Source organism: Fistularia commersonii, chromosome 2, assembly GCF_037954325.1.
Source record: "Fistularia commersonii isolate RoL2024-O1a breed Wild chromosome 2, RoL_Fcom_v1.0, whole genome shotgun sequence".
NCBI lineage: Eukaryota > Metazoa > Chordata > Actinopteri > Syngnathiformes > Fistulariidae > Fistularia > Fistularia commersonii.
This window is the reverse complement of record NC_141285.1, coordinates 3,950,049-3,974,337: the sequence shown is the minus strand read 5'-3', so window position 1 is coordinate 3,974,337 and position 24,289 is coordinate 3,950,049. Positions and strand designations below refer to the sequence as shown.

The following is a 24,289-nucleotide window of genomic DNA, read 5'->3' as shown; positions in this document are numbered from 1 at the left end:
TGATTTTATAACATGATGCAACATTTAGTGTTGGCCAAGTGAAGGAGCGGGAACAATCATGGGGGAGAAAAAAATGTATGAGTTAAACAATTAGATATGTTATTGTTAAAGAAGCCCTTCAGGTATAGATCTGTTACCCTGTATCTCTTACAACTTTTCTCTTCATAGAGGAGTGAGCAGAGGAGATAAGGATGACAGCCCCACTGGCAGAACCTCATCTGAGGAGAGCACAGAGGTTTCCCAGCAACGAGTATAATGAGGAATTACAATTAAAAAAACACCCCCCCCCCAAAAAAATACAAAAATCAAGCAAACAAAAAAAAACCAACAACAGAAAAACAGACGCTTAAAGTAAATTGGCAAAGTGACGGATTCTTTTAAGCCACAAGTCACTGGTTTCGAGTAACATGAATAATTATTTTTGTGCAGCCTGAACGTAGTGCAGAAAAAGTCAGAAGAGGTTTACCCCGAGATATCCTCTCAACGAACCAGTAAAACAAATTATTTATACGTGTTATATTATTCTAGATTTTAGGTGTCATTGAGGCAATGATCACATCTTTAGGTCAAATTATTTGTCATTTTCTAATGGATAATATTATTTCAAATGAGATAGTCTTGGCTCATTTTTCACCTTAGCTGTCCTAATGCTGTTATATATAATTTCTTAATATTATTTATAAACATTTTGGAATTGTAATATATCTCATGGCACATTGTGGACAAATTGACTGGCTTTTACATGAAACTCCTCACAAGGTTGGAGTGTGTGCAATGGTTGCGGCTGTTCCAACATGAGTGTGTGGTAAGGGGTCTTAGATTGTTGTATGTGTGTGAACAGTCATGTAAACAGGTGTGTGTGTGTGTGTGTGTGGGTGTGTGTGAATATTAAACTGGTATTCACCCAATTCAGTTGACCAATGCAAACTTTAGCCGCTAACAGGGGCAACGAAGGGTCTTCAGGTCTCATCCTGGCACATTCTTTAAATACAGACACAGCACCAGCCGCCTGGAATACACAGACACAGAAAAACATGCACACACACACACGCGCACACACACACACACGCCAAATGAATGTCCATGACAAATTGTGATCCAAGTCTGTGAAGCAGGCAGCTATCATGCAGCCTCAGATGAGATGGATTACCTATAAGTGAGTGTATCAAACATACATGAACTGTCCCTGCACAGCCCTAATAGACCCATTTAGTCACATCGTCACTTAATACATGTAGGTCAATCATTAATGGACTACGTGCACACGCGCATGAGCTTGTGCATGCACGCACACACACACACGCACATGCACGCGTGCAAACCCGGCTGGCCCTAAATAGAAGTGGATCTGACGACACTGAGGCGGCCCCTTCTCCTTCTAGGGAGCAACCTATTTCTGGAGCTCTCCATTGATCTGCACTGTCACTTTATCTAGCAGCCCAGATCAATTTTTCTGTCACACACATGGGCGCGTCCACACTTTTGAGATGGAAGGAGGGAGGGGGTAGGTGTATGTGTGTGTGCGAGGGGTGGATCCTTGAGTTATAAACTGCTCCGTTCCCATTTGAAGGATGACATGTTTATTAAATCATAATTTTTTATGTCAGCTAAGTAATGATGTTTGACAAAGACAATCAATGTTTAACGAGGATTCATTTAATATAAAGCGTTTGAGGGTTTAATTGAATTTATTGGAAGTAAGTCACCACCTCGGTTATCAGCAACATTTTTAGTTACATGCCGAGGCATGAAGGTGAAGGAGGCCAGTAGAAGATGGATATCTCCCGTGTGCATGTGTGTATGTGTGTGTATGTGCGCAAGAAGCTATAGTTGGTACTTCAGGAGAAATGAGCTCACCTTCCCAGCCGCCATGAGAGACAGGCCCAGCTGGTGCCAGAGGTGGAATTCATTGAATGAAAACTTCATGGCTCGCTCCAGACACTGCAGAAAAAAAAAAAGCATATTCTAAAGTTTCAGGTGCGGGATTAGTAAGATGATCGGGTAAACCAGTTGTCCTAAATAAAGAAAATTAGATTTCAACAGGAAATTAGTTCTGTAGTTGCAATAAATCCAACTTGTCCTTATATAAAGACATCGCATTTTGAGTTCTCTACAATTACTTCATTTAACTCGGATTGGCGTTGTCCTCATTAAGGGAATTTGTTTAGTTTTTATTTTCAGTTATGATTGTTGTTTTGAAATGCACATCTAATGAAAAAAAAAAAACTTTTATAACATGCTATGATGCTGATGACTGGAATAAATGAAAGGGAGAAATACACATGGTCCGCTTTGGAGGATTTTTTTTTTTTTTTCTAATCAATCTCCTCCGAGATCAGAAACAATTCTTCTAAAAGGTCCTTCTGATCCCCCATAGAAAAGACAAACTAAACACGGATGATAAACAAAAGCTCAGGTCTCAGGAAACCAAAAAAGTTTTTGTCTTTTTATACATTGTCGCCAAAGTGAATTTCCACTTTCCTTGGCTTCAGTTCACTTGCAGTCAGTGCTCCCTCGCTGCTGTCCAACGTCACACACATAATGATTGATTGATATGATTAATGTACCATGTGTATGTGTGTGTGTGTGTGTGTGTGTGTGCCTGACTGAGATCAGGATGGCGAGCGGAGCCGCTCAGTCAGATGCCGTCGGTCATGTGGAAGGGCGCTTAGGCTATTCTGATGAAATAATGTACAGTAATTATAATAATGAAAGGTAGAAAATGGCAGTCCCGCTGTTCGGACCTCAACAAGACACGTCTTTGGACAAGACTGACCCCGAGTATTGACGATCCCGGCACCAAAAACGTCTGTCGGGTCTTTCATAATAGACCTGGGGGCGTTGCTGATATATTGAGTGTTGACCTTTGTTAACCCTTGTGGTTTACCCTGTCTCACCCTCACCTTCAACCTGCAACCGCTCATCTACCTTTCAACATCATTTGAAATAACACTCTGTCTTGAGGGGACAGTACTTTCAAAATAAAAGCACTTGATAATGAAAAAAACAAAAAATGATGACACCTTAAGAATCTTCACAAAAGTAATTCACATATTGAATATTGTTGACTTGTTTTTCATTTTCTTGCCCCATGATGTGGCCTTTTTTTTACTCATTTAAGAGTATCTATGCAGCAACCATCGCCATGTTGAATGGGACGCCATTTGTACGGTCTAATGGATATTTTTAATGGCCGACAGTATTGCCATTGTTCTTCAAACTGAATGTGGTCACCGCATTTATTTACTTGACTTATATAGAGTTGGATTGACTCATTGAATTTTTTCTCACTTTTGGGGCTGCCTTTAAATTATCCATAAAACATTGTTCCCCATTTTTTGGTCATTACTTGCTTTCTTGAACCATTTATTGACATTCAGTGACATGGATACAACAAAATTTTTCTATTCACAATCCAGACAGCAGATAGTTTGCTATTACACACATTTTGTTGGAATAAATTCAGATTACTGGGAAAACATGAGCTCTTATTTTAATGCCGTGCAACATACAGCTCCTGCATTCGTCCTTTGAGCCGGTCTCTTTTACTTCATTCTTCCAAGAGTGTGAAACCATCTGTGAGATCCAGAAGTGTAAAAATAAACAAGCATACTGGTACTGTTACATAATCAGAGGTGATCCGAGACTGAAAAGTTACCGGGGACACCCAATGGACTGATAAATGCTATAATAAGCAAGCAATCAATCAGAGTGAGTCACTCCATCAGAGGAGGATGGCTCTGCCTGGCCGACATCTCATTTTTAGTAAACCAGCCTCATAATTCAGCCAACTGAAACAGTGCTCTCGGAGAAGCTACCACAACTCACGTATTGTCTTTTATAAAATGACCGATTCCAGCGGTGCCTCGCTCAGGCGGAGGTATAAAACAAATCTAAGACGACTCCTCAAACCTCCACCTCCCTGTCTTCCCACACCTGGATAGAGGTCATGTCGCAAAGCTTGTAGAAGCGAGAGGAGCAATATGATGCAGAATACTGAAACAGCAGCGGGCGTGTGCAGGGAGGCTATGACTGGGAAGTGGGAAAAAAAGAGAATACGTGGAGAAAAAATAAAGAGAGTGAAGGGAATGCTGAGGGAAAGACTCATAATCCCCTTTGCTCAAACTGATAAGCACATTCATTAAAAAGTTTGGCAAAGGCAAAGCTCTCCCTAACACATCTCATCTCTCAATCCCCTCAGACCTCCAGCATAGTTTGTGTGTGTGTGTGTGTGCCTGTGTGTGTGTCACCTCAGAAAGCATGGTGTACTGCCCCCTCCTGGCCATGCCAATAGCGAGCAGGTCGTAGACAGAGGTGGCGTCCTGAAGACTGGTCTGGCGAGCTTCAGCCTGATCTGGCGTGCGACTGATAACGGCATCACCGCTGGCCTGGATGAGGGGTGAGGAATAGCGAGATGTAGGAATCTGCCGGAAACCCTGGTTGAGCCACACTGCTAGATTATTTGGAAAAAAACTTGTGAAGTATTGAGTATTTCATGACATTTGTTAAAGACTTGAAATTGAGGTGCCACACAACAAAACGAGTATAAGGTTATTTAATAACCCTGTTATGTAAATTCTATAAAAAGGGTCCGGAAGGCATAGCTATGAAATTCGGTGCAGAACTGACCATTACAACCTTTTGTTACCACAATAAAATTTAGGTATCATCACCTTCTTCAAATAATTGCCAAAGTCATTATTCGACAAAAATGTTTTTCTTGTGCCGAAATCAACTACTATATTTTACATACAGCTCTGTATTTTTCTGTTGTTTGAAAAACTTTAAGAAGGCATATATGTCTGTTATTCTTCTGAATTGTAATTTTTGGGAGGCTTAGTAATCTTGTAATCTTGAACCCTATTTCCAGTTAATTCTTGGGTGAGGATTCACGAATTTTCTGCAATTTCTGGCTAATACCTGGGAGCGTTTCAAACTTTTTTTTAAGTTTTGTCTCGCTATGCTAAATGTACGGTCTTTGTATGGTATGAATTTGGCTACTCTAAGTAGCCAAGAAATTGTAATGAAATAAAAAATATATAAATATATAGCAGCCAAAACATTCCATGTCTGGTTGTAAGCGACAAATAAATTTCAACATAAATTTGAAAAGTTCCCAATTTGTCATCATACTTAAATTATATATTACACAGGCCTTTGGATCTCTCTCTTTGTCAGTGTGTGTGCGTGTGTGTGTGTGTGTGTGTGTGTGTGTGTCTCACCATTGACTCAGTAATAAGCAGCAGCAACACAGCCTCCTCTACCACGTCCTGGGGGCAGAAGCAACTGCAGGGTCACAGGAAACAGGAAATAGTCAAGAGAGCAGCCAGACTGTCACACACTGGCACACGGAACATAGCCCCACACACACACACACACACACACACACACAAACACACACACACACACGTATATATATTGCTACTTTCATACGAGTCTACTGTTTCTGTCTCACCTGGTGCTGTAACACAACACGGACCACCCTCAGAGTATCACTACACAGCACTATCTCAGATAACACTCAAACACACACACACAAACACACACGCGCGCACAAACGTATGCACGCACAACACATACACACATATACACACATACACACACACACAGACAGACACACACACACACACACACACTTTTATTTCTCTCCTATCTTTCTCATTCATCACTTTTCCATCTCTGGTATGTTCCTCATCCTATTAAGGGACACATTTACCAGACACCAGCATGGCCTTTCCCAAAAAGGCAACTGATGAAAAAAGCCACGAATAATAGAGAAGTACACCTATTCCTGAGGGTAAATTCTCCTGTTCCTCCTCTTCTTCTAATCTCAGACATGGATTTAGATCTTGGCGTATGATAGTGTGGGCAGGATTAGTCATGTGGTGGTGACTAAGTATGGCTTGCAGGGCCTAAGCACCCAGTGCAAGATCCATGCAAAGAGGGAAGTCTGGCGATGTCGGGTCCAAACCGTGATACAGGTTTATGTCCTGATGCAGATAAGCAGCTTGTTCAGTTAGGACTCCGCAATGCATTTTCATGCTTCCACAACATTATGTCATCTCATGTTATTTCTCAATTCACGTGTCTCCACAGTATAATCTATATAAGAATAAAACAAATATTTTTTCCTTTAATTTTTTTATTAACAATCATCTTAAAATAAATAAATAGCAAAATTAGCACAAAAAATAGTGACAAATATCAGCATTAAAAATCCATGGAACACTTTGGTAAAAATAAAATATAGAATCCATTTTAAAATTTGCCAGTTCCATGCTTTAAACACCTGGAGATAGCTCATCTGCTACTCTGCCCAATCTCATCCCCCCATTGGTCAGAATTTTTTTTGCTGAACTGTAGGAATATGTAGGACTGCACTGTAGAAATATTATAAAAGGAATATTAGATTCATGCTGCCGCAGTTTCCACATTTTCAGGTCTGCCGCTGTTAAATCCCTGCAGTTAATTTGATTCAACACATGCTCAGCAACACGACCCTATTTCTCTTTCACTTTTGCCAGTCGGAATGGAGGAATCCTCTCTTGCATGAGAGCTAAAACGACTTCAAAAAATCAAGGAGTCCAGCTGCTGCCGGGATCAAGGAGAACAAACCACCACTGCAACATTACTCAAAGAGACACAAAGCTTCTCTGCTGAATATTTGAAATAAAGGGCGCCGAAGCAATGGAAAACGTTAACGAGCCCAAAGGAACGCCCCGGATGGGAGAAAGGATGGAAGAAAGACAGGAAGTGAAATGAAACCGGAACCTGTCCGTGCTGTAACGCTGCGGTGGTTTGACGGTGGGGTAGATGGCATCTTTGGAGGTGGCGGCCCCTTCTCTTTGGAGCCAGGCTGAGGGCGGGGGCCCAAGCGGGGGCCAGTAGGTGTCCTCACTCACTGAACTCAGCAGCACTTGGGCAAGCTTCTTAGATGCAGACTAAGATGCAAAAAAAATTCTAAAGATATAATTTTGAACCGTAGGACTTTGGCGTGAGCATGTGTTCAAGAAAAGCAAAGCAAAACAAATTTATTTATTAAGTCAAAGCGCATTTTAAACTACATTGGTGAATATTGCAATGCATTACAATATAACAATATATTAATGAGTTGACAGAGTCTGAATATCCAACCACCTATGACATCATGTAGACATCATGTTAAAAACTATTTCTCGAAAATATATATTTTTTTTAAGATAATCATTCTTTTTGTTTTGTTTTTGCAGATATAAAAGGTACATTTAAAAAATGGTTGCCTTTGAATACATATCACATATACTTACAGTACATATATATATACATATATATGTATATGTACATATATGAGTAAATGTGCTTCATATTTAAACCAATGGAATTTTTTGAAATAAATAAAAATGATATATCCCAAATTAATCTGTTAAAAAATCCTCTGCAAATTTATTCTCCGAAATCATCAAATTAAAATGTGAACATTACTAAGGAATCACCTTAGAAAAACTAATAAAACTAATAAAAAAATTAAAGAATTACAAAATGAATGAAAATATAGCAAGTATTGACCCTATGGTTGGTGAGAAAAGCAGTTACAAGAAAATATATAAAAACCTTTGTGGTTTTTATTCATTAGAAACATAACTTTTTTTTTTGATGACAAATTAATGACATTTTATGTTTGTGTGTGTTTATAGGACAGATAGGACATACCATTGATGCTCTGCCAGTGTATCTTTTATTCAAAAAAAAACTTCAACAAGGAATTATATAATTAGTCATTAATGTGGGGGAAAAGATTTACTTTAGTTGCTTTTCCATTTTAAAATCCATGAGTAATTAAGTTGTTTCCATGTCACCCAGCCCTCGTTTATTATTGATATGAAGCCCTTCTGTGTGATCTTCTGCCTAAACAAGAAGTCCTTATTCTTATATCTTTGTAAAATTCTATGTGGATAAAGAGGTACAAGGCAGCTATTGATATCCACGGATTCTGGTGAATAACTTTTATGCTTGTCTTGGATCTGTCTGTGTGTGTGTGTGTGTGTGTGTGTGTGTGTGCAGCAACACTTACCTTTCTGAAGCTCTGAGACCCTCGTGACTCCACCACCCTCAGCACCCTACGCAGCTGGTGAGCACCTTGAGCCAAATGACTAACACACACACACACACACACACACACACACACACACACACACACACACACACACACACACACACACACACACACACACACACACAAGGCCGTTTGTGTGATGTTTAGGGTGTGAAAGTAAAAAGATCAGACATGATAGCATGGACATGAGGGAAGGGAATGTAAAGCTCTAATACATTAAGGTAATAAAGACATAAAAAATTAACAATTTCACTCCAGTTAAACGCAACACTCAATTCGTCGACCTTTGAACAGCACTGCCACCTGCTGCTTGCACATTTTAAAGCATTGTTGCCGTGTCGATATCACATGATTGGTGTTTTCTTTGATTTTCTCTTTCCCACTTCCTCAAACGGCACAAGATGAAAATCACAGAGGGGATGAATCAGCAGAGACTGCATCCATTAACCACACAGCATCAATCTTGAATTAATCTCAACTCAAACCTTTGATTTCTTCCCTCTGATCACGAGCCAATGGCTATACAAGTAAAATAAATAAGAATCATGAATATTTATTTTTCTGACCCAAAATCCTTTTACGAAAAAAAAAAAAAACTTTTCTTAATTTCATCAGCTAGCTTTTCCTGAAAGCTAATGCTGATATTTTGTTTTGGAGTTATTGGGGTTATTGGAGTATAGATGCCTCAACTTTACATTACATTTTGTAGCTAATCATCAATCAAAATCATGTAAAGACATTGAAATAAAGAAACAAACAAAACGAAGCGCTTGACAGCTTGCACACAGTGTCGTGTACTAATGTGTATACATCCCATCCATAACTCCAGATGCGCATGTACAGTACAAAATGGAAAGACACATCCTGGTCCTGAATGTAAGCTCATGTATGGAAGTTGATGAAATGCAAAGAGACATATTAATTATGGCATATTTTTTAACCATTTTCTCACTGTTTTAGTTTTGTTTTGCTATCTTACTGTCTTACTTTACTGTCGTTTCTTATTTCATAATGGTGTCATACTCCCCATGTGGTCTTCCCAGTGAATTTACTTCACTCTTGCTGTTGTCATTTCTTATTCATCAACGAGCCCTCCTCAGGCCACAGTATGTGTGTTTTTTTCCCCCAATCCGTCTGTATATAAAGCCAAATTTACGGACGCCTGTTGCGGAGAAATTACACCTTAAAGTCATAGTCTCCTTTTTTGGTGAGCACTAATTGGTTGTGCTGTGACAGAGAGTCCCTGCAGGTATTCCATAAATACACAAACACAATGGTTCGCTGAAAGCAGAACGCACAACAAAACCATTTATCCTTTCAGAAAATGCGTTATTCCCATATCTGGCATGTCATTTCTGGATATAAGCAGATGCATTGCACGCCTTTACAGATGAACATCAATAATACACTGATCATTAAATTGCTATTGACCAAACACATACATTAGAGAAAACACCTCAAGTCATGAACATCAAGTTAGTCATGAGCCAATTAAACATCTGAGCACGCTTCATTTTAAGAGTGACAAAGACAGGGACACGCAGATGGGTACATTGACACTGGGTGTGAATATGACAACTTCACAGTTGGAAACCAGACACTGGCACCCGCACTGCACATTGTGTTGCTTTTCAGCAGGCTAAGATGGAGCCCTGTATGTGTGTGTGTGTGTGTGTGTGTGTGTGTGTGTGTGTGTGTGTGTGTCACACTACCCTCTCTGCAGCAGACACAGGTAAGCACTCTGTAAAGCAGCCTGGAGGAAGAAACCCGGGTCGATGTCCACAGGAGGAGGAGGAAGATTGGCTTTGGCTGTCTTGGCATGCGGCGTAGTAACAACCTAAAATGTAAGCCGCAAGGAAGTTAATAAAAATACAATGTCAGTGTAACTAATGACTCCAAATTATATGCATAAGATATTGATTTTTAGTGCAAAATTGATAGCTTATTTTCAAAAAGCACATTAAAGGTATACCTGGTGGATTTTTGTTAAAACTTAACCATAAAATTCAAATTTTGCAAGCATATGCAAGCTTTATTTTCCTATCTATATGTTACCCTCACACACCAGAGGACCTGGGCAACTTGACACGGAAGAGACTCAGGGGGGTTATGTCGTCAAATGGGTACTTTCTAATTAGCATCATAGCTTTTTACAATTGCTAATTTTGTTTAAAAGATACATATATATCCAAAAAGGAAATTTAATTGTCATAAAAAGTAAATTTAATCATAAAAAAAAAAATGCATCTTGACTGCTTCTGTCTCAGGATCTGCTGCATAATGATCATCTGGCGTTGTTTGCTTTTACAACCGTGTGTCATATTTACAAAATTAAGAGCACCTTATCAAGCTCCTGCAGGTAGGACAGAGCGGCATCGCAAGCCCTGAGGTAACAAGAGAGACACTCCTCCTCTCTTTCCAACAGACGGACACGAGACACTGCGGAAACCGTCTGGTGGTCCAGAGACAGACCTGGAACACAAATAACAGCGTAGGCATAAAACTCTCCCTTCCCGCTACCCTAAGCATGGTGAAATTTGTCACTTAACCATGTAAATACATTTCAAATGATAATTACATGTCCGAAAAAAAGGGTGGGGTGGGGGTATCTTCAATGTTTTTTACCCATCAGTGGTTAGCTAAGTTGCACTATACATTTTGATGTTTCTCTGCCATTTGTTAAATGTTTTAGCTACTGCTTGCTGACAAAAGTCACATCGGAATTTAGATGCTTAAAGACTTTGACTATGCTGCCCACAAGTGGCCATAAGCAAGTGTGTGTTGTGTGTGTGCGTGTGTGTGTGTGTGTGTGTGTGTGTGTGTGTGTGTGTGTGTGTGTGTGTGTGTGTGTGTGTGTATATGTAAACCATGAGGCTGCTGGAAAGACACAGCTAATTTCTGTCATCCTGTACCATGTATATGTATATTTTTTTGTTTGTTTGTTTTTTTTATATATATATGTATATATTTTTTTACACACACACACACATATGTATATGCTAAAAAAACAAAGCTTTCACACCATCCTTTCCTTTTTTTCTTTTCTATTTTAGTCATCTACCTACATTATTTTTGTTAAAAAGAGATTTGGAAATAGATGCTAGACTTATGCTTAATTTTGTGCAAAAAGTTCGATTAGACAAGCACTTCTTGATTTTTCTTCTCTAATCTAAACTAAGCGATTCATTTCTATCCAAGTCAAAGCTTCCTTGGAACAAATAAATAGTGGAGACGTGGAACTTTTCATGGGCACAGGAAGCCTGGGATAGACAGTGTCCTCAGGCCAGACACCAGGCCTAATCAAATAAGCAGACAGCTGCCAATAGGCGTCACCATCTAAACATTCACCTAATTCCCAAAGTAATATGCAATATGTCTACATCCAAACATGGGAGGGTGGCTTTGCTCCCCCCGCAGGGCTTGGTCTACATTTGAAGGTAACCTTTGACCACCTATCTTCAGCCTGCCTGAAATCTCATGCAGCAGGTCTCATTGAAATTAAATCAGCGTCTTACAGTAACAGTAATATCATTATCTCTCAATGAGCATGAGGTCATGTCCACATCTGAAGTAAATAGGGAGTGCAGTATTGAGATGACAACGATTGTAATGTTATAATCCAGAACTCCGGGGACGATGGATAATGTTCTACGGGTGTGACCCTTTAATCTTGCACAATGATGGAACTCAATTTGCCAAAATAAAATAAAAGAATGACGCGCTGATTCTATCTGACTGAATAGAGAGCATCTATTCTTAAAGGGACTCCAAAATAATCCGCCAGAGAAGAAGTGCAGACAGCAGTGTGACTGTGAGTAATTGGAAGCAGTTCCCTAATATAACAATGAAAATAAAAATGGATAACATCTGTCAGGACTCAGGCCAGATGTGGTTGAAACCTGTCAGATCCTTGAAAGTTCAATTCCTATTTAAAAAGCTCAGTAGATATTCCTCATATATTCATTATGCAAATTTACATAAGCATTCTCTCTTTTTTTCAATCATATTCGAGCAGCATTTTAACATTGTCATACTAAAATTAATTCCACAAATTAAAATGCTGGACATCCCTTTAACAACCGGCTATAGCCAACATCAATGTTTACATTGGAGAGAAGGCAATTTAAAGTCAAAAAGGGTTTAATGTTAGAAGCGTGGTAATTATATGTCAGATGTACACACAGATGATGCTTGACCTTCAAACCACATGCTGTAAAACCATCAAAATATCAATGTTAACAGATGTAACAACATAATTTTTTTTAGCAGATTTTAACATTTAGACTGCTGTTCAAATGTCAATTTAGGCACATTTACAAAATATACTCCATAGTCTTCACCAACACAGATATAGTTGTGAGAGCCTGATAAAATCTACTGCCTGATATATCCAGGGTTTCGCTCTATTACCTCCCTCACGCTGTAACGTCTCGTAAATTACTACTCCCAAGGTCAACCGCGTCACACAGAACAGAAAGGCACTGTGTTTTGAATTTTGCAATCTCGGCTGGTGGATGACAAGCAGAGCGTTCGCCTCGGAGAAGAGGTTACCGCATAACTGTAAGCCCAATCGAGCCGATGTTTCCCAGCCACGTTACATTCATTTCCACAGATTGGATTTCATGTGCTGGTCCCTCCTCACTACTTCCACCGCCAGAAGCCATACAAGGCCAATGTGATTTTTAGGACTGTAATACCACCCAGGGTGAGGATAAGGAGCGGGAGCATCAAAGAAATGCATGCGGGAGGCTTTTCAATCTAGTCTGAGCACAGCAGACGTCAAGACGTAAGCCTTCAGATGGGACATTTGCTGCCGGTGTGAGTTCCACAGCTCCGGCCAACAGACGAACAACACACGACCTGCTATTGCAGGTTGAGGAAACCTCGATATAATCGTTCTGTAAATAAGATAATGACGTGTCACTGCTACATTGTGCAGGTTCTTAAACAAGGAAATCTAATAAGCACGCGTAATCTGTCAGCGGACCTATTGATAAAACAAACAACTTTGTAAATCTTGTCAATATAACTGCGTATTCACAGGAAAGGTTAGAGCAGTCGTCCTTGGAACCGAAAATTCCTTGTTTGGTTTCTGGGTCCTCCTGGCCTATTCAAGTGTTGTTGAGCAAGACACCGAACCCCTTATATATATATATATATATATATATATATATATATATATATGTATACTGCTCAAAAAAATAAAGGGAACACTTGAACAACACAATGTAACTCCAAGTCAATCACACTTGTGTGAAATCATAGTGTCCACTCAGGAAGCAACACAGATTCATTTGGACTTGTTTTAAGGACATTACATCAAAGTTGGATCAGCCTGGACTTTGTTTTTACACTTTAATTTTGAGTGTGATTCCTAATCCAGACCTCCATGGGTTGATACAATTGATTTCCATTGATCATTTTTGTGTGATTTTGTTGTCAGCACATTCAACTGTGTAAAGAGCAAAGTATTTCATAAGAATATTTCATTCATTTAGATCTAGGATGTGTTTTTTTAAGTGTTCCCTTTATTTTTTTGAGCAGTGTATATATATATATATGTATATATATAACGAAAAGCAAAGAAATTCCTACAGATTCCGCCCACTAGGAGATTAAGGCAGAAATGAACAAAATGAAAGTCAAAGAAGACAGAAAAGATTATCAGATTGTTCTGCGTCTCCAAACTTCCAAACATCCGTTTCCTGTGTGTTTGGGTGGAAAACAAGAGATAAAGGTCAGCAGATTTGACACTGAATGCATGAAGCCGGATCACACTATGTGGAAAATTTGCATCGGAGGGATAAAAATAAAAGCCATTTTAGCTCACTCAATAGATCATTTATTATAGAATAGCAGTCCATAATAATAAATAGTATGTGTGACATCAATACTGAATAGTAGCGAGGCATTTTTCTTGCCAATAATAGACTATAGATTACTACAGAACATTTGGGAATAGAATGAATTTGGAAATGAATAGAAAAATGTAACATGAATGGAAAATATTCATTAAAAATGTAAATTCCTTTAAAATACAAAAACAACATATTGAAATATCAGATTTTCATTTTTAGTTTAAGTAATGGATTTAACTGGAAATTAAAGTCCACCTTGCAATGAAATGTCTGTTGCATTTCATCCAACAAGTTTTTTTTAACCCTCCAGACAAGTTCACACTGCCCTTTTGCACCCCCCCAAACTGTCTTCATCCTGTTTTATAACTGCCTAAATAAATATGAGCATTTTGATTCTCCATCAATGAGTGAATTCAACAAGCGTTTCCTCTTCCTTTTTCCTTTTTTTTTTATCCTCAGAAATATCAGCAAGTGGAATTCAGCTGTAGTTAGACACCAGAAAGCAACTTCTTCACTTATTGCAAAGCCTGCGACAAAACTGCTCCTCCCCAAGCGCCCGTTTATCCCAGCGTAAACTCAGAATGTGGCCTGCAACGTTCTGATCCTGTGTTTTTTTTTTCAAGCGCCTCCCCCTCGTAGGACACGCTCACGACACCTCACCCGGCCTCATCTTGTTCCTCTTGATGCTGAGGAGCGGCGGCTCGACTTCGAGCCCCTCCCAGATGACTGAGTTTCTCACCCAATTCTGTGCAAAAGCTCTTTTATTTCCGCTTAAAATCACCAGGCCTCCTTACAAGGATACAAGATGGGCGTCTTTCTCAGCCAGCACACAGTATCACATGTTTGCAATGCTGAGGAGCATTATGAGTGTGAGGGGGTATAATGGTACTTCAGACTAAGTGCCCCCGTCTAACTACACCTAGCGGGAGCTACATTGCCACTCAGTGAGAGCTCCGTCTGTGAATGTGAGTTAAACATTTACTCCCTTAACTAACCTCTGGTGGAAATATGTGGCTGCTGTAGTCTCCTCTATGTCAGCGGCCTGCAGTTAAATGATTTGATCTGCGTTTTTTTTTTTTTTTTTTTAATGCAGTTTTTTCTCGATGAGATCAGGGAGAAAGCAGCAATGTCTATCATGAAGGACAGCTTTTTGGCATCCACACAACGTCTAGTGAGGTATGAAAAAATGTAGGGAGGCTGAAATCCCTCATTCAGAGAGCTCTAAATCCACGGTGTGTCCAGTGACAGTGAGATGTCTTTCACAAACACTGCACTAAAATTAATCTGTCCCACATTCACAAACGTGCCTTGCAAATAGAGTCCGGTCTTGATAATTATGAGCCGTTTTTTACTACTACCTTTAAATATCTTGCAACATTTTCCATAAAATTCATTCATATTTGTGAGAAATTTTGTGCGGATTGATTGACTGATTGATTGACAATTCCCTTTTATAGGGTTTTTAACCTGACTCTAAGTTCACGGTTAATTTCTGCCAATATACTGTATTTATACACTAATTATAGATAAGGGTCTAGTCCAAGGTTATGCATGAATGCAACCTGCAAATCTGGTATCTTCTATGAGAAAGTATTCCTTAAAAACTACGACTTTAATTCTGCGTTGGATATGGTGGTAATTCAGATGGTGAGTTACTTCTTGTCGAGGAGTGACAATCCTGTATCTCAGTTTACCTTAGCCGTTATTCTGGCAATTACCAAATTATTGACAAAGCAATGAATGTAATACTCATCATATGTCCATTTAGGGCTACAACGTTCAAGGGGTTTATTTACCTTTAATGACAAAAGCCTCGGCCAGCAGGCGGAAGTGGTAGGTGGGCTGGTCCTCCTGTGTCAGTTCCTCCAGCGCCACCCTGGCACACATTCCCTGAGCATCCCAGTAGCGACCCTGCACGTAGTGCACTTTGGCCATAAGCAGCAGAGCCTCATTCAAGTATCTTGGCTGCAACACCAAAGATAAAAATGTTAATGTTCCGTGCATATTTGTTGATAAATTAGTGGGGAAAAAGACTGTTTTTAAATGTATAGCTTTACACACGGTATGCCTTTAAGGCCCGAAAAACAAGCAATACTATTGATTGAGCAGATTTCATGTGGTCTCAAAAAATGGAAAATAAAGAAAAGATGGAGAGAAAAGGGGCAGTTCTGATGCTTGCGTATTAGAACTGAAACATGTAAACAGACTGAAGCCGAAGCTGAAGAACTTTTCACTTGTGTATCAAACTATAACGCATAATAGCACCAATCATATTCCTGGGATGGATCTTGTTGTAAGGTTATAACACAAAGTGTGTATGAAAAACATATCCTGTGACTGACAGCGAGGCAGCCCCGGCTCAGGATGCCATTGAGGTGGTTCTTGGCCCGGCACAGTTTGGACTGGTGCTTGTCTATCAAGGGTGTGGAGCACCGTAGAAGGTCCGTGTTTTCCTGCAGGCACTCCTCCAGCAGAACCTCGGCCATAAGCAGCGTCCCATAATCATCTGGGGGCAGATGATTGGAAAAATGAAATAGTGCACAGTGTACTAGAGCAGGTTTGAGTTCAAGGTCATAGGACACTTGTCTCTGTAGCCAAAGTAAACCTCTCTCAGTAGATTATAAATCTGCTTCCACCCCCCACCCCCCAAAAGGAAGAACAGTTCAAATATGCCTGCTGCGTATTTAAATGTTTCCATTTCCTTGACTTATTCCTAAAATAGCTTTTATAAGCATTCCACTGACAACAAACCAAAATATGGGTGATTGAAATATACACAAAGAGTACACCGGGGACCCCAAACAGTGATAAACCTTACATTTTGTGTACACTCACTTGATCAGGGCGTGTGTATATGTATGTGTGTGTGTGTGTGTGTGTTCTCTCTAAGCAATGTTTATGTGCTGACATAGGTTTTATCAGTACAGCATGGGTGGATGTCTCAGGGGGGGGGGCGGCGTCACTGAGGGACATCAACTGAAACCAGAAAAAAAAAAAACAAGAGATTCTGGAGCCTTGAATCCAGGAATAAACACACCACCAAAAAGGGTATGAGAGCTCGACATGAGAAACCTCACTGTATTCTCACCAGGGTTTTTTTTAATCACTGTTATTTTGTTGTCTATGTTGTCTACCTTAAGTCAAGTAAGAGCTCGCAGCGTGCCGAGCGGTATCGTTCTGACAGCTGCCAGTTTACACTCCTGCAACATGAGAAGGTGAATCAGTATCTCCGACAGGCCAGGGTCGCAGATGACAAACTCCCGGCCGCCATCCCGTCCCTCAGCTGACTTTACATCAACGCATCTTTCGGTGTAAACCCAGTGCAAACTCGACACAAATGATCTCTACCTTTATTCAGCTGGTGATTCCTTCTGTTCATACACTGCTCAAAAAAAAATAAAGGTAACACTTAAAAAACACATCCTAGATCTAAATGAATGAAATATTCTTATGAAATACTTTGCTCTTTACACAGTTGAATGTGCTGACAACAAAATCGCACAAAAATGATCAATGGAAATCAATTGTATCAACCCATGGAGGTCTGGATTAGGAATCACTCAAAATTAAAGTGTAAAAACAAAGTCCAGGCTGATCCAACTTTGATGTAATGTCCTTAAAACAAGTCAAAATGAATCTGTGTTGCTTCCTGAGTGGACACTATGATGAGTGTTCCCTTTATTTTTTTGAGCAGTATATATATGAACAGTTGGTAAATGAGTGAAATGGCAAATCCCACATTATTTGTGGAGGCATTAACACTTAAAAAAAAACAATTTTAAAATAGGTCACATGCTTCATTCTGACAAGGAGCCTCCCTGTGCGGAGTTTGCATGTTCTCCCTGTGTCTGCATGGGTTTCCTCCACGTTTACTGTTTCCTCCCAAAATCCAAGCAGTAAATCAACTAAACACTCTAAATTGTGCAAATGTGAACGGTTGTCTGTCTCAATGTGTGACCCTGCGGTTGCCTGGTGACCATTCCGGGGTGACGCCCGCTACCTTGACCCTAGGTGCACTGAATGAATGATCAAATGAATTGTCATTTGTAGCAACATTATTACCACTCAGGTGTTAGCCTAGCTCTGAAAGGGACACTCGAGGAAAAGCTCGAGATCTGCATGGTTTGACCAGCGAGTGAATCCAAGAACACATCTGACATTTTCATGAAATTTTGTCACGATGTGCTGGGGCGGACTCGAGCAGGGAACCACACTTCGGGACAGAGATGGGTGGAAAGCGCTTTTATTCGGTTGAAGTTGCAGACTGGACTGGACGGGTTGCAGACTGGCCGAGATGCAGACAGAACGGCAGAAGCTGGGCCTTAACAGTTCGGGTTGCAGACGGGACGAGTTGCAGACGGGACGAGTTGCAGACGGGACGAGTTGCAGACGGGACGGGACGAGTTGCAGACGGGACGGCAGAGGCTGGGCCTCAACCGTACGGATTGCAGACGGGGCGGGCCCCAGGCAGGGTGGCAGACTGAACAGTACGGGATGCAGACAGGACGAGTTGCAGACAGAACGGCAGAGGCTGGGCCTCAACAGTACGGGTTGCGGGAGGGAACAGAGGTCACGCCGGCCGTCTGGGCCCGGCCGTGACTCGGGGAGGGAACAGAGGTCACGCCGGCCGTCTGGGCCCGGCCGTGACTCGGGGAGGGAACAGAGGTCACGCCGGCCGTCTGGGCCCGGCCGTGACTCGGGAAGGGAACAGAGGTCCTACCTGGGGTCCGGTCATAGCAGGGGTGAGGTCCGGGTTGGCAGGGGTGAGGTCCGGGTCGTGGCAGGGTCCCACAGTAATCCATGAAGACCACAATCCCCCCAGCGCCAGGCAGAGAGTGCCGCTGCCCTTTATAGGGATCTCGATTAGCGGCATCTGCTGCAGCTGGCGCAGATTACAACGGGGATCAGCTGTGAACCCTGACAATTTGCCTGTATTATGTGGTTCTAGCAACAACTTTTGGGACAATGAGGGAAAAGCTACGATCGTATGTCCAATTTTTTGTCCAAATTTGGGACGGGGCAATTTAGGGCCAGTTAATGTGCGCCACAACAGCACAGAGTGAGTTGAAAGCAATTATCCAGTCTGACCTTTTTGTCATTTCATTGATTTGTGAAACGTTATTTAAGCATTCAGGCTGATGGGGCTATAATCAGGTGACTGCTGCTCCATCCATCCGCTACTGCAACATCACGTGAGACAACTCATATTGAGACTAACCAAGAACCACCAGAACAGAGTATGAAAATATCTCCAGGAGCAGGGTTTCTTCCATCCGCACGTTAAAGTTGTGAATTCCCAGTTGCGGGACTAATAAAATAATGTCTCATTTCAGCTTTTACCATGTAGCAGTTAGTGCTACCATTATTAATGGAGACTGATAATGCCTTATCAGAGCTGTGCAATACTTCCTTTCATAACAGCTACACTACAATTTTTCCTTTTATCATACTATTGTGCACTCCTTACCTCACTTGTTACTAAGACACTTATAGTTTTATCACTTGTTTACTAAGACACTTTATAGTTTCACTGAGACACTTTATAGTTAATAGTTTATTTTTATTTATAATTCTGCCTTTTCTTTTTATTATTTATTACTGTTATATTTTCTGTAACTCTGGCACAACAATTTCCTTCGGGATTAATAAAGTTGTTCTTATCTTATCTTATCTTATCTTATCTTATCTTATCTTATCTTATCTTATCTTATCTTATCTCCTAACCCTCACACCACATCCGTCAAAATCTTGGTCTTCTCTCTGTCCTCTGTTTGGTCCAGACCTGCTCAACATTGGGAATGTCATGAAACAACTGTGTTGTGATTTGCTGCCGTGTAAATAAAATCGGAATTGACTTGACTTCTGCTTTTTCCATTTGGCGTCTACATGTTCCCATTAGCGCTGAATGACTCCTGATCATGTGACAGCGCGCAGGTTTCTCCATGACGGCCCAATTGCTCATGGCTATAGCTAAAAGCTGAAAGCCGAGATACGCTGATCCTTTCATAAGATTGGGGGACGCTTGATTTCCTGATCTGCCTCCCTCCAACCCAAACCTTCTAAGGGAGGGTGCATCAATTTCCTTCATAAAACTGCTGCTGTTGCTGTTGTGTGTATCAACTTATGCAAATGTCTGCCTTTGAGACATTATCTGAGGAAAACACTGACCACCAAAACGAATTTCTGATGTGTTTCAGCTCCGGCTCCATTCTTTTTTTGACTGAATTCCAGAAGAATGTTGCTCTTGGGAAACTGGACAGTTATGCCTCGGATCTCTGCCCAGTCCAAGAAGCCGGTTTTCTGGGTTGGTTTCATGTCGGCAGGTAACAAATATTCATCAGATCTCCAAAGAAAGGCTGGCCCTTCAGAATGGACCTCTTCTAATACGCCGTTATAGAAAGAGGGCTCACTTTCACGAATGACCGTCCATCCAAAACCAATTCATATCTCTCTGCGTGTCCTCAGCCCGCGTCCCTCTAGTGTTTTATCGCACCAGTTACTCTGCCTACCAAAATCTTGCAGTGGTTGGATCCTCAGCAACAGCCCAGTCAGGAAGGAAAAAGCGAAAAAATAACTCTTGTGAATCTTTGGGTGATATCACGATGGCTGCCCCCCCCCCCCCCCCCCCCCCCGGTCCCTGGTGGCAACAAGATGTACACATCTATTACCTGTCTTGTACTTGATATAAGTAAAAAAGAAAAGACAAAGCAATTTTGGTAAATCATTTTCATTGTCTTTGGGAAATAACCCACCCTGCTAACTTTAAGTCTTATGTTTCATTTAATATATAACTTTAACTGGCTTCACGGTCAACCTGCCAGTGAACCACACCTTGAGTGTGCACTAGGAACACCCTGCACACACACACACACACACACACGGGGTAATAACACTGGTTTAACACTTCAGTGCACATACAGACAGGGAAGAACACCGGCTTTGCGCTTGTCCTGTGCACAATAAGGCCGGAGTGGCGAGCAGGTTTGGTCCGGTCAACTGAAGGCATATTTACTCTGCCATGATAGGTGGAGACAGGTGCACTGGCGGATCGGAGAGGTAAAGCTTCATGAGGCGCACGTCGATAAGTGTGTTTGCCGTTCTTGGGAGCGCAAGCACAGCGCCGGCCACGTCGACAACAGGCAAAGACACGGCAACACCGTCTGAGCGGAGTCATGTGTGTAATGACTCTGTTATTGTATACACTACAAACTTCTAAAGACATTACATGGAGAGAAAGCGGGGAATTGGAGGTGACCCCGGTTTGACACCTGGTCTGATTACCTACCACACACACGCACACACACACACACACACACACTTAAACCATTACTTCAACTCAGTCCAAAGGCTATGGAAGGATCATTTCTGTACTGAAAAAACAATCTGTAACAAGCTGGGTGGTTTGTGACTTAAAGCATCTTGCTTACCAGTAGGAATAATGTTAGAATAAAGTGATTATAGAGTAATAATAATATCATATGAGAGAGTGCATGTGTTTTGTTTTGTTTTTTGTTTCATAAATAGCTGACAGGGTGATTCTGTCACTTTCTCAACAAAGTTTAACTTCTGTGGAAATGAGATTCAGAGCAAGTTTGCGACTCTGCCAGAAAGAAAAAGACCAGCAACCACCACACACACACACACACATACACACACACACACACACACACACACGCGCAAAGGGGTGTGTGTGCATGGCTCCAGGTGCCACTCACCGTCCTCGTGGATCCGCGCCGCTTGCATCTGCTCGATGACAGCCGGCATCTTGTCCCACTGACACTCGGCACGGTGGCGCTCCAGCTCCGCCTCCAGCCGGACCTGGGTGAAGGAGACCCGGGCCGCCATCGCCGCTCTGTCCCGGTGGTGGTTGTAGTCCCCGGACACGATGGGAGTAACCGCTGACTGGCGGGTGGAGTGGGGGCAAGGAGGGGGGGGGGGGGGGGGGGGGGGGGGGGGGGGTGAGGAGGGCAGCAACTTTTTTTTTTTTTTTTTGCCTCTGTGAGGGAGAGGCGTGCGTATGTTTTCGTCAAAATGAAAAAAAAAATTGACTGTTTTCACAAACTTTATCATTTTAGAATAGTTTTATGTATGTATTTATATATATTAAAGTATAATTTCTAAAATATAAAACTTCATTTTTAAATGTATTCTTTTTAAATACATTGCCGCCGGCAACCATAAAAACCTATCTTTAACCTAAGAAACAAAAACAGTGCAATATTTCATTTCACTGTGCAATATTCAGAACTGTGGAATATTTCATTTCATAGCAGCTACACTACAATTTTTCCTTTTATCATACTATTGTGCACTCCTTACCTCACTTGTTACTAAGACACTTATAGTTTTATCTCTTGTTTACTAAGACACCTTATAGTTTCACTGAGACACTTTATAGTTAATAGTTTATTTTTATTTCTAATTCTGCCTTTTCTTTTTATTATTTATTACTGTTATATTTTCTGTAACTCTGGCACAACAATTTCCTTCGGGATCAATAAAGTTGTTCTTGTCTTATCTTATCTTATCTTATCTTACATGTATTTAGTAGCTTGTTCTTTAATTACCTCACCCATTAACGCGTAAATGCCTCACTTTGTTGTCTTTTTTTATCCTTGTTGGTCTCAGCCCACTCCCATCCTGCATATTTTTGTTTATTTATTTTATTCTTGTCATTTGCTATTGTCACTCTGTCTGTTGTCGTGTACTTTTGGTTGTCTATTTTCACCTTTACTGTCTTTTTTTTCTCCATTCTGTTCATTCTTATCCTTGATGTTGTTTCTGTTGTTGTTCTCTTTGCTGTCTATTTATTTGTGGATTTCTTTTGTGTTTTTAAATTGCCTTCTAATTGTCTGTCTATTTATATTTATATTTCATATTTCTTGAGACTTATAAATGTTATGCAGTTGTGACAAAAGAATTTTCCCCATTGAGATTTATAAGGTTTATCTAACTTGAAACTAGTGTGACATTTTTCATCTATGAAGTTGAAGGGAAGGAGGATCTTTCTCAAAGCGCCACTTAATCTTTTCGCTTAACACTTTAACTGGATCAGGAGGGACTTAAGAAAAAAAGCCAAGGGACTGCAGCAAGTGAGCGGCTTGCAAGGGAAGACCTCATTTCTTCTCCTTGGAAAAAAAAAAAAAATTTTTTTAAATAATACCTATCTGATGACTTATCTGAGGAAACTGATTTAAGTTTAATGTCCCACCCTGATAGTAGCTGAAGTGCTGGAAAAAATTAAGATCTTTAAAACTACAGCACAGAAACAGTGGCCACTGACTGATAAGTTGTTTTTTTTTTTCTACCAACTACTGAAGGACATTAAATGAACCTCGATCCTTTTGAGCAGTGATTTTGCGGCCTCATTTTCTTTCTGGAAAGTCGACATTTGCCCGTCAGGGAAGGCCAGGTCTTCGGTCCAGCATGTACTGACGAGCGCTCCTGAGATTTGCGGACCCACAACATCTCAACGCTGTGTGTTTATGTCAAGATGGTTCAAGTCATCACGTTTCATACGAAAAGCGTGGTGTGGATAGTCATTGTTTTCTAAACAATTTATTCAAAAAAAATTGTAAATGTTGAATATCAATGTAAATTCAAAAAAAAAAAAGATACAGAATAAAAGGGGATATGATAGTCCTACAAACAACAAATGACTGCATCTTAGTATTTACATACTGGGAAAAATGCACTACAAAGCTTGTCTTTTTTTTTCAGTGGTCTACAATCAGTGATTGTGGTTATCGGGGATTTCAAGATATTTCTATAATGATGTCATGATTTTTAAATTTCTCATGACATCCTATGTCTTAAAACCACATTGAGACAATTCCTCAGCCTGGAACCCAAAGGCCACAAGCAAGGCCACATATATAAACAAGCAACCATTCACTAACTCAATCATCGGGGGCAATATTCCCATTTTTTTCCAATTAACTTGCATGTTTTTGTAATGTGGGAGGAAATCAGAGAACCTGGAGGAGATCCACGCAGGCACAAACCAGGGTCGGTCCTTCATGCTGTGAGGCCAACGCACTGACCACTGTGAAGCACTGTGCTGCCTATTATTATTATCATTATTATCATTATCATCATTGTTGTTGTTGTTGTCATAGTTCACAGTTCTTGAACTAGCAAAGGCTGTAAAAGCATCATATCAAAACGTGCAAGATCAGAAGGGCACGTTTACAAATCGTAAAAGAACCTTGTGCCAAAAGCTGCAACTCATATTCTCGTCATAAGTCTCTCTGAACCCGAAAAGGCGATCGTTGTTGTCAATGCAGTGAACCATCTCGCTCTACTTGTATACTCTTTGATATTCATTAACCAATCAAAA

At 40.7% G+C, this 24,289-nt stretch overlaps 1 protein-coding gene across 1 annotated transcript in view; it reads right to left on the bottom strand.

Moving 5' to 3' along the window:
- ttc7a (tetratricopeptide repeat domain 7A) overlaps nucleotides 1–22,526 on the bottom strand; it is a 50,322-nt gene extending 27,796 nt beyond the window's left edge. The window contains exons 1-12 of the mRNA XM_086160532.1: nucleotides 22,518–22,526; nucleotides 21,666–21,852; nucleotides 16,293–16,456; nucleotides 15,747–15,915; nucleotides 10,434–10,564; nucleotides 9,805–9,929; nucleotides 8,051–8,129; nucleotides 6,772–6,941; nucleotides 5,223–5,286; nucleotides 4,251–4,388; nucleotides 1,858–1,941; nucleotides 905–1,009 (exon numbers count right to left, since the gene is read on the bottom strand). Of these exons, the coding sequence (XP_086016658.1) occupies nucleotides 905–1,009; nucleotides 1,858–1,941; nucleotides 4,251–4,388; nucleotides 5,223–5,286; nucleotides 6,772–6,941; nucleotides 8,051–8,129; nucleotides 9,805–9,929; nucleotides 10,434–10,564; nucleotides 15,747–15,915; nucleotides 16,293–16,456; nucleotides 21,666–21,852; nucleotides 22,518–22,526 (1,425 nt within the window). The remainder of the gene's footprint in view (nucleotides 1–904; nucleotides 1,010–1,857; nucleotides 1,942–4,250; nucleotides 4,389–5,222; nucleotides 5,287–6,771; nucleotides 6,942–8,050; nucleotides 8,130–9,804; nucleotides 9,930–10,433; nucleotides 10,565–15,746; nucleotides 15,916–16,292; nucleotides 16,457–21,665; nucleotides 21,853–22,517) is intronic.
- Nucleotides 22,527–24,289: the final 1,763 nt, after the last annotated feature.